Below are 10932 nucleotides of genomic sequence, written 5' to 3'. Positions count from 1 at the left end.
TGCCGCCGGTGCCTTGGATGGATCGGTCGGTCCAAAGCAGCGATGGTCACCGGAGCCTGCGGCGTGGAGGATCTGCCTGCCCAGCGCGGTTGCGCGGTTGGTGGTGTTTGGAACACGCATTTGGACCCGCGCTCGGGGTCAGCGGACGGGTACGTCCGTCGTCGTCGTCGAGGAGGAATCACGACATCACGCGATTGTCGCCTACGATCCGTGCTGCCCCCCATGCCCTGCCTCCATTGACAGCGAATACATACTACTACGATCATGTGCATGTCAGTAAATAATAATGTTGTTACCTCGTCGGCGAAAAGAGCCCGCAGGGAAGGCGACGGTAAGAAAATGTGTCGTCTGTTGTCCGCACAAAAACAAGGAATATATCTTGAGGAGAACGATCGCGCGAGCACTTAATTGAGATCGTTGGCTCGGTCAGTCATCAGCTATAATATTCGTAATTCGATTCCGTCGCGGCGAAGGAAAAGAAGGAAGGATCACTTGCGATGGAAGCAGAATCTCCACTAGAGAAGAAGAATAAAATAGAGGAAAGAAATCACAAATCCGGGCCTGAAAGGCACCCGGCGATCGACGAGCCGACGGCAGGGCGATCTCTTCTAGGTCTTCCTCCGAGTAAACTAAACTGCTGATCAGACCGCGCCGGTGACGCTAATAATAGCAATTAATCTATTATATTTTGATGAGTTGATGATGGCTTTAGTGCTTGGGGTGTGCTGCTTGTAGCATCACTGCATCAGAGTGAGTGAGCAAACAAGCAGCATTCGACGTTCAGTGTCTACTGTCTAGCTAGCGGCGAGCAGTGAGATCTTTGAGATCCCGGCGAGAGCGACGGCGAGCCCACCGCACCGCCACGCCGCGCGCGCCATTCCCGCGAGTTGTTGATCCGATTAAACCGGGGGCGTGTGAATGAAATGGGATCCGGCTTGCCTGCTCCCTTTCCATGCTCCCATCCGTGCTCCCACTTCATCCTACCGCTGTTTTTTTTCCTTTTTCTTTTCTAATCTAACCATCTCCCCCCTGAGGACGGGTCTTATTTTCTTTCAATCAAATCAAGCCACGTACGCGTAAGCACGGATGGGAGCATGGGAAGAGAGCAGGCAAGTCTCGTCGGATGAAATGGACGTGTAAACCTGCATGCTTTCCTTTCCTTTTATGGTGGTGAATGCCTGCCGGATTGGACGCAGCAAACAGCCTCCCACTAATCACGCTACTCTGTTCACGTCATTCTTTCGAACAAAAAGAAAGATCACGAGCTATGTGTGGTGCGAAATGTGCAGCCCGCCGACCGACAGCGCGCGCCAGTCGGAATCTCAGGAGCGGCCGCTGCCTGCTGGTTTACACGTGGTACCGTACAAGTACGAGCGAGACGGACGGACCCCGCTCGTCGCGTTGATCCGTGCGGACGGTGGAGACGGGTTGGTGGGCAGCAGCATGTGGCACAATCAAGCCCATCACTTACAATGCACCGCAGCTCCGGCTGATCACTGATGAGTAGTAGCAGCTGATCGACGTGGTTAGCGCAAAGCGGGGCATGGCCGCATGGATGGGTCAGCTGCTTTGCGGCCGTCGCTATGCTGGCCTGACCTCCTACCGAGCGGCTCGAGCAGTGCGCCACCGTCGACACGACCGCGGTTGGGTTGACTCCAGCCCGCCCGAGACATGCCCAGACCGCGCGCCCTCCCCCGCGCACGCCGACACTGCCCGATGCCTATGCGCCCACGCGTTTTCCCACCCGTCTCCGGCTATATACACCTGCCTCGCTCCCCTTCCTAAACCGCAGAGACGCTCCCACGCACACCATCTTCCACCTGTACTACACTCACGATAGCCGCACCTGCGCTGCACGCCGGCCTTCCAACTTTAACGTGCTTCACTTCTCATCGATCATCATCCGCCTTGCCGTATGGATGCCATGTCATGCCTGGCGCCGCCACCATCGGCGTCGTTCCTCTCGGCCTCCTCGCCCGGGCCGGCCTACTACACCGACGCCGCCATCACGCAAGCGCTGCACTTCTCCTCTATGTCCATGCCCCAGCACGAGTACGCTTACTCCCCCGCAGTCTCCTCCCCCTCCTCCGCCTCGGGGCCCTCCTCGTCCTCTCTCCTCGCGGACTTCTCATGCGGCGCCGGGGACAGCAGCTGGTTCGCCTCCACGGCCGCGCCGCCGATGGGATCGCTCGCCTGCGACTCCGTCGCGCCGTCCACCCCCGTCCGCGCCACGGCGAACAAGAGGCGGGTCGGCCTTGGGCCCAACGCAGCGGGCGCCGGCCGGGCCGGGAAGCGGCGGGCGAGGCCGTCAAAGCGCGCGCCGACCACGTACATCAGCACCGACGCCGCCAACTTCCGGCTCATGGTGCAGCACGTCACGGGCGTCCAGGCCGAGCCCGGTGCGGCAGACGGCAGCGTCCTGCCCGCGTCGTCGTTCGACGCGTCGTCCCCCGCCCTGCTGCTGGAGCTGGACTGCACCGCTTTCGACTGCGCGTTCGGGGACGCGCTGCGGCTGCCGTCGGACGACGACGCGGCGGCGCTCCATCGCCACCACCAACAGCAGCTGGTGCAGCAACAGCAGCCGTGCTTCCCTACGCTGGACTCGTGGAGCGTCATGTACGAGAGCAGCCAGCTGATCTAGACGATCAAGCTCCACTCCATTTGCGAGGAAGCCTGCTGCTCATGCCGGCAATCGAAACCCTGACTTCGCCTGGACGGCAGAAGAACACAAAGTAGATAGTTCACCTACACAGACTCAACACCACACATTATCTCAGACAAGACTAGCCAGGACTAATGTAAGCATACCGCCACGAATTAGGGACTGTTTGGTTGGTTAGCAAAGTGTACCTTGCCAATATTTTGAAAAGAAAGGGGTTCCCCCGCCACAACTTTTATTAAAAAGCAAAGGCGAAACCAACATATCCAGGACATCTTACAGCGCTCGGCAACAGCCAAAGTTGCTGTCACAGAAGGAGTACATCACAGGAAGCCTAGCCAAGAGGCTGATTGACAAAATATAGGCAAATTCAAGCTAGTTCAACACACATCCCAGGCTATTCTAAGCAATTCCCCTCTTTGCCGATCCAAAAGCCTTAAACGACGAAGAAGTAGCGCACCCTGGGCATCCGAGCATAGAATTTTCCATTGCCTCAGCAGTCCTCCTACCAGGTCCATGATGCAGTGAATACTTCACCATTTTCGTCCCTGAAAAACAAAATCATTGCGCAAAAGCCATAAGCCCCACGAGGTAGCAGATGTGACCAGATTAACGGCCTCTGTTTTCTTTCTTTGTTTCCATAAAACAGACAAGGATAGGAAAGATGTAGGTAAGGTGATACACAACCCTTCAAAAATTATTTTCCAGATCTGGACAGCTACCACATATTCAAAAAATAAGTGTTTAATCGATTCTTTCTCACTGCAGAACACACAAGTAGGGTCTTCCACAGGTCTCCTCTTAGCTAGGTTATCTCTGGTTAAGCATTTATTATAGTAAGCTAGCCAGAGAAAGACATGAATATTGGGTGGAACCTTGATTTTCCAAATAACATCTTTAATATTAGAAGATATGCCTCCAAAGTCAATCATTTTATAAAAAGATTTCACTGTGTAAATCCCAGATGGTTCAAGATTCCATCTAGGAATGTCTAGGGTAGCACATGGTGTAAATTTACTAACTACATCACATAGATCCAACTACTTGATCATGGTGAGACCATCCACACATCTTCTAAAAGTTAGTTGTAGAGTATTACCATCCCACACCTGGGCAATGGTGGCATCTTGTTGTTGACAGATGTCAAAAAGCTCCCCAAATTTGGTTTTTAGGGAACATTCCCCAATCCAGGTATCATGCCAGAAGGCAATGCTCTCACCATTCCCAGGTACCCAGCTAACAAAAGTTCTAGCAGCTTCTAGAGACCAGGTTAAGCTTTTCCAAAAAGGAGAACCCAATCCAGGTTTGCCCCAATAGATATTGGGCTTATGAGTGGCATATTTGAAGCTAATGATTTTTTTCCAGTCACTATCTCTCCCATCATGAAACCTTCTCCCCAATGAGGCCAGAAGGGCCATGTTGTATTCTCTGAGATTTGGGACCCCCACTCCCCCAAATTCCTTTCTCTTAGCAATTAAGCCCCAATTGGCAAGGTGATATTTATGAGTATCCCCCATGTTACCCCAAAAAAAGTGAGACATCTGTGTATTAATGGCATCAATGGCCCATTTAAGAAAATTCATGATGGACATCAAATAAGCAGGAATGCTAGCAATGCAGGTGGTCAGCAGAATTAGTTTGCCTCTATAGGATAAATGTTTTCCTAATCACTGATACGTCTCCAATGTATCTATAATTTATGAAGTATTCATGCTGATATTTTATCATTCTTGGGTGTTTTACAATCATTTTATAGCAAGTTTATATCGTATTTTGGGACTAACCTATTGACTCAGTGCCCAGTGCCAGCTGCTGTTTTTTGCTTGTTTTTTACATCACAGGAAATCAATATCAAACGGAGTCCAAACACCGCGTAACTTTTTGGAGATTTTTATGGACCAGAATGAACCCAGTGGGCCTGAACTGCACCTGGGGGGGGGGGTGCCCCGAAGGGGGCACAACCCACCAGGGCGCGCCAGGGCCCCCCGACGCGCCCAGGTGGGTTGTGCCCACCTCGATGGCCTCCCGCACCCCCTCTTTGCACTATAAATTCCCAAATATTCTGAAACCCTTTGGGGGTTAACCTAGATCAGAAGTTTCGCCGCCGCAAGATCTCTGTATCCGTGAAAACCAATCTAGACCCCGTTCCGGCATCCTGCCGGAGGGAGGAATCATCTCCGGTGGCCATCTTCATCATCCCGGCGGCCACCACGATGAGGAGGGAGTAGTCCACCCTCGGGGCTGAGGGTTTGTACCAGCAGCTATGTGTTTTATCTCTCTCTCTCTCTCGTGATCTATATCATGGGCTTTGTTAATATAGTCAGATCATATGATGTTTCTCCACTCTATACACTTGTTATGATGAATTGAATCTTTACCCTTCAAAGTTTTGTCTTGTCAGATTGAATATTCAGAGATGAGAACACATGCTATATGTCTTGCAATATGAATACTTGAGGTGACAATGAGGTATCTTATTGATTCACTTGATATGTGTTATGGCATTCAACTCGCGGATCCCCGCAGTGATATTGGGGTAATCTATGCATAGGGGTTGATGCACGTTTTTCTCCGACGAAAACTTTGGGGTCTCTTTATAGTTCTTTGTGTGGATTGAGTATTATGAATATGAATTTGCTTTGGTGTTATTCTAGTACGAACTCTAGGATAGATTGAACGGAAAAAATAGCTTTGTGTTATTTTACTACGAACTCTTGAATAGATCGAACGAAAAGAATAGCTTTGAGGTGGTTTCGTGACCTGCAAACAATTCCTATCTTTTGTTCTCCACAAATAGGAACTCGGGAGTGATTCTTTATTGCACTTTGAGAGATAATCATATGATCCAACTATGTTAGCATTGTTGAGAGGTTGCACTAGCGAAAGTACGGACCCTAGGCCTCATTTTTAAGCATTGCAACACCGTTTTTGTGCCCGTTTACTATTTGCTACCTTGTTGTTTTTATTTATTCAGATTATAAAAATATATTTCTACCATCCATATTGAACTTTTATCACCATCTCTTCGCTGAACTAGTGCACCTATACAATTTGCCATTGTATTGGGCACTGTTCAAGATATCTTCCGATATTCTGATAAATCGGCCGATTTATCACTTACCCGTGTCTGACCGATAAGATAAATTGGCCAATAAATCATCCGATATGGCGATAAATCAACGGATTTGCCGATAAACTGGCCGATTTACCCCTTATCATGGGTCCACCGATAAGTTCCCGATAAGTGATATCCCCAACATTGGTATTGGGTGTGTTGGGGACACAACAGATTTCTTGTATTTGGTTGCAGGGTCGTTTGAGAGAGACCATCTTCATTCTACACCTCTCACAGATTGATAAACCTTAGGTCATCCACTTGAGGGAAAATTGCTACTGTCCTACAAAACTCTGCGCTTGGAGGCCCAACACATGTCTACAAGAATGAAGTTGCGCGGTAGACATCAACCACCCTACTATATTTTTGATGATCCTGTCTATAATATGTTGGATGTCCACCCTTCTCAACTTTTTGAAGTGAAGAGGTACTCCAAGATATTTGAAAGGGAAATCCCCAAACTGGAAGCAGAAAATCTAGGCAAGCTCATTGGACATGTCTACAAGAATGTTGATAGTGTGTAGATCACTTTTATTAAAGTTAATTTGAAGACCAGAGAGGTTTTCAAAACATGTCAACAAGCACTCCAAATTTCTGGCATAAACCATAGAGTTTTGAAGGAATAAGATGGTGTCATCAGCATACTGTAGGCTGATGACACCACCAGGGATCACTTGTGGAAGAAGACCAGCAATTAAACCACTTCTAGCAGCTTTGAAAAGCATTTTAGAAAACACATCAGCAACTAAGTTAAAAAGCAAAGGAGAGTGATGATCACCCTACTTCAATCCTTTGCCAGCCACAAAATGTGGGCCATTAGTTTCATTGATCCTTACCTGAAAATTCCCTTGATACAGAGTACTAAACACCCAGTTAACCCATTTAGTACCAAAGCCCCTAGAAAGGAGCGTTTCCTTTATATAACCCCAGCTAACCCTATCATAAGCTTTCTCATAATCCAACTTAAGGACCAAAGCATTGTCGCCTAATCTATGAATTTCATGAATGACTTCATGAGCCATAACAACACTCTCCAAAATAAACCTCCCTTTGATGAAGGCAGTCTGGTTGGAAGAAATTTGTTTATCACACAAGGGTGAAACTCTAGTAGTCATAGCCTTAGAAAATATCTTGACAACACAGTTACTAAGGCTAATAGGTCTGAAGTTCTTCATATCCCTGGCTAGAGTAGTTTTTGGGATAAGTGTAATAAGGGCATTATTAAGCCTATGTATGTCAAGGGTACCATCTTCAAAATCTTTGACCATCCACATAAAGTCTTTTTTGATGAGATCCCAAAAGGATTGGTAGAAAAGAAAGGATAATCCATCAGGGCTAGGGGCCCCACTGGCATAAGAACTCATGATAGCTTGCTTAATCTCATCCTCAGAAAAGGATTTTTCTATATTAATCCTGTCAGCTTCAAAGACTACCTCCTCCCCTTCCCAGAAATCATGGTCCAGGTGAATATCAGGATTAGGTTCAAAGGCAAAAAGATTTATAAAAAAACCAGTGGCCACTTTCGGAATGTCAGTTGTGGAAGTCACTATCCCACTGGGGCCTTCCAATTCAGAAATGTGGTTTTTTCTATGTCTATGGTTAGCCAAGGCTTGAAAATAGACATTATTTCTGTCACCTTCAAGGATCTTTCTATCTCTAGATCTCTGCCACAAAGCAGATTCCTCCTTTTTCCAAATCTCATCCAGCTCTTTTTTGATGTCCCCCATCCTAGAAAAATCACCAGGGGATAAATTGTGAGTCTCAGAAGAGACATCTAGCATATCATGCTCCATAAGGAGGGATTTCTATTTTTTTCATGGCAGCTTCTAGATTAATACTCCAACCTTAAGTTCTTTTCCTAAGAACTCTAGTTTTCAGCATCCAATTTCCAACAGAGGAGATATCAAAGGACATAGAGTTACAAGCATCCACTACAACCTGTCTAAAACCGGGTTGAGAGAGCCACCATTTCTCAAACCTAAACATCTTAGGACCAACATGTCTCCTGGCCCCTGTATCCATCACCAAGGGGGCATGATCACTACCAACCCTGGGAAGGGCAACAAGGGAGGACATGGGAAAGTGAGCATCCCAATCCAAAAAAGTGAAAATCCTATCCAAGACAGCAAAAACTGGATTCTCTTGATTATTGGACCAGGTATATTTTCTATTGGAAACAGAAATTTTCATAAGATTCCATCTATTTATCCAGTCATTGAACAACAAAGCACTTTGTTGATCAACAAGGCCACTACTCTTCTCATTACTCCCTCTAATCAAATTGAAATCACCACAAATTAGAGTAGGGTAGGAGTTGGAAACAAAAACATCATGTAAATCAGAAATGAAATCTAGTTTGAACTCACGGTAAGAAGACCCATACACAATCACGAAATGCCATAAAAAACCACCACTTTTGTTCTTAACAGTAGCTTTAATAGAGAATCTATTATCAATAAACCCAATCACATCAAACATATCTTTTTCGAGACCAACCAAAATGCCCCCAGCAGAACCCACATCAGGAAGAAATTGGCAACTAAAAATATTCTTAGGATCCAAGGATCTAAGGAAACCAGCAGAGATGATTTCTTTTTTTGTTTCTTGGAAGCCAATAAAATCAGGATTAGATTTAGAAATCACATCACACAGGCACTGAAATTTACCAGGCTTACTTAAACCTCTAATATTCCAAACAAGACCTATCATGTCAAGGAATTATAAAAGGGTGAGACAAGCCACAAGGCTTAGCTTTAGTGAGGACAACAGGAGATCTATCTATTACATCAGAAGTGCCAACTGATGCAACAGAGGGTTCTCTAGGAGGGGCCCTAACTAGATCCTCATGAGTAAGGTCAATATTAGCAGGTAGGACAGTTTCAGGATGATCATTAGAAAAAGCAATGCATTTTTCTGTTCTCTAACAACCAGATCTTCAATAATTTCAAACATGGTATCACTATTACTACCAATAGTGAGACCAACCTGAATAGCTTAAGTAGCAAGATGGACTGGACTAACAGTGGGAAAGATTTACCTTTAAAGGATTGAGGAACCTCCAAATTCTTCTTCATCTTATAGTTGGCTGCCTTCTCTATTATGTTCACATTACCATGAAGCCTGGTACCATAATTTTGAACCAGAACTGGCCCCCATTTTGAGTGTTTGTCATCTTTTTTGCCTCCAGATTGTGCTTGGTTCAGTGTTTCAAGCAGAGAGCGTTTCAGACCAGTAGATTGTAGTTTTTGAATTGTATCAGGGGAGAGAACTCCACCTTCCATCTCTTCTTCACTTTTTTCATCATCAGACATAGACATGTCCACTGATTTCAGTAGATCCAAGAAGTAGCTCATACTACCACTCTTGTTTTCATCATCAACTACCTTGGGACACACCATCTCAGGAGTAGAAACTCCACTCATTTTGTTGATTGTATCATCAGTAGTAGGAGACATCACTTTCTTACTTGCAAAATCATTCACATCATTTCCTTTTTTGTCCGAGATACACTCCAGGATGAAGTTTTCATGGTCAGACTCAGTGCAAACAGTCAGTGTATTATAGGTTCTCTTTCTACTAGAAGAGCCATTGTCATTTTTAGGTGTAAGGTTTGCTTTATCAAGTTCATCAATGGCATCATCATCATCAAGGAGATCATTAGTCCCATCATCCTTAAGCAGCTCATGGTTTTCTTGATTTCCATTTTCTTCATTGGTACCCTCATCCTCTTCCTCATCATCAAATTCAACCACAGAGCCCCTACCTCCAACCTGCTCAAAGCCTTCCAAAGTAACACTACTAGGGAAAACCCTAGTAGCAGCGCGGGTATTTTGCCTATCAGTAGCGTGGGATGACGCGCTACTGATAAGGCGCTACAGCTAACATGTAGCAGTAGCGCCTGCCATCCCACACTACCGCTATACATGGCTAGCAATAGCGAGCTTTAGTGCAGAGCGCTGCTGCTAATATCTACAACGTTTTTTAGCAGGAAGCGCTACTAGTAAGGGAGCGCTACTGCTAACTTTATTCCCCTCGCTACTACTAGTATTATTAGTTTCTTTTTTTGCATATTTGTTTTGTATTTGAATAGGCTTTATACAACAATCTTTAGCATATCATACACATACAAATGTAATCATAGCATATACATACAAATAGTCTCATCAAATCATGTCATCATCATAATCATCATCCAACACAAAGTGGTCTCTCGTCATCATCTCGAAAACAACGATACAAGTCTCGATTACTTGCAACCACATCGTCATCCATCTAAACAATGATATACGTCAGAAGAGCTATCACTATGAGTGACAACGGAACTATGCAGTACATGAGTTCGTATCCCTCTCTCGCATTAGCATGAACCTAAACTAACTACTGGCTGTTGCTCAAAAACCGGAAACCGGTACACCTGGGCCTGACACTCCAGCCACTCGTGGTATACTCCTGGCGTCGCACTTCTTCGCCATCGATGATCTATGCACCTGCATCGTCACATGAGTCAATGATATGCAACATATATAGTTGGGCAACAGAAAGAGACAGACTTGGCAAAATAGAAGCAACATATCATAAGCATAAATAACAAAGTTCATCATACCCAAAATGCCCTAACTAGAGTGATCTTCGCTAGTCGAGGAGGACGGTTTAATTACATCACAAATAAAGTTTCGCCGTGTATAACTCAAAGTTTTGTCGTACAGAAAGTATGGACTAAACGGACACATATTGTCATATATCGACAATCACTACATGTTGTGCCATCGATCCATGTCAGGGAGATAGTCCCTGAGCTTAATGAAAGGCTTCAGGTTGAGACGCTGAGAGGCTACGCGTGTTCGGACGTCTTCCCGCGACATTTTTCCTTCTTCGTAGAACATCCCTGTTTTTTCGACGACCTCCTTCATGATGATTTGGGCAAGTTCGCGCTGGATGTGATAGAACTCAGCTCGAAGTCGATGATCCTCGATATCTCCTAAGTCCTTTGCCCATCGCAGAATATGGGCATCGCGAGATCTAGGTGACATGCGAAGGTTCTGGTGATCCCGTCTTTACTCCAGCATGTGGTGTAGGACATAGAATCCATAATTAAGAGAATCACTCGGTTGCTGGATGCAGCAAAAGTCGGTCTTATGGCTGAAGGCAGGCCTGCCAT

The 10932-nt window shown here is 45.9% G+C and overlaps 1 protein-coding gene across 1 annotated transcript; it reads left to right on the top strand.

The window, feature by feature from the left end:
* Positions 1–1799: 1799 nt before the first annotated feature.
* On the top strand, positions 1800–4177 carry LOC123040573 (calmodulin-binding protein 25-like). The gene has a single exon (XM_044463375.1). The coding sequence runs from the start codon at positions 1916–1918 to the stop codon at positions 2639–2641; it is 726 nt and encodes a 241-aa protein (XP_044319310.1). The 5' UTR covers positions 1800–1915; the 3' UTR covers positions 2642–4177.
* The last annotated feature ends 6755 nt before the right edge of the window (positions 4178–10932 follow it).

This window comes from Triticum aestivum, chromosome 2B (genome assembly GCF_018294505.1).
Source record: "Triticum aestivum cultivar Chinese Spring chromosome 2B, IWGSC CS RefSeq v2.1, whole genome shotgun sequence".
Classification (NCBI taxonomy): Eukaryota; Viridiplantae; Streptophyta; class Magnoliopsida; order Poales; family Poaceae; genus Triticum; species Triticum aestivum.
This window is presented reverse-complemented; position numbering and strand designations above follow the sequence as displayed.

Bases quoted from the DNA above. Each gene is read 5' to 3' on its own strand.
- LOC123040573 (XM_044463375.1), top strand. From the start codon at position 1,916: ATGGATGCCATGTCATGCCTGGCGCCGCCACCATCGGCGTCGTTCCTC.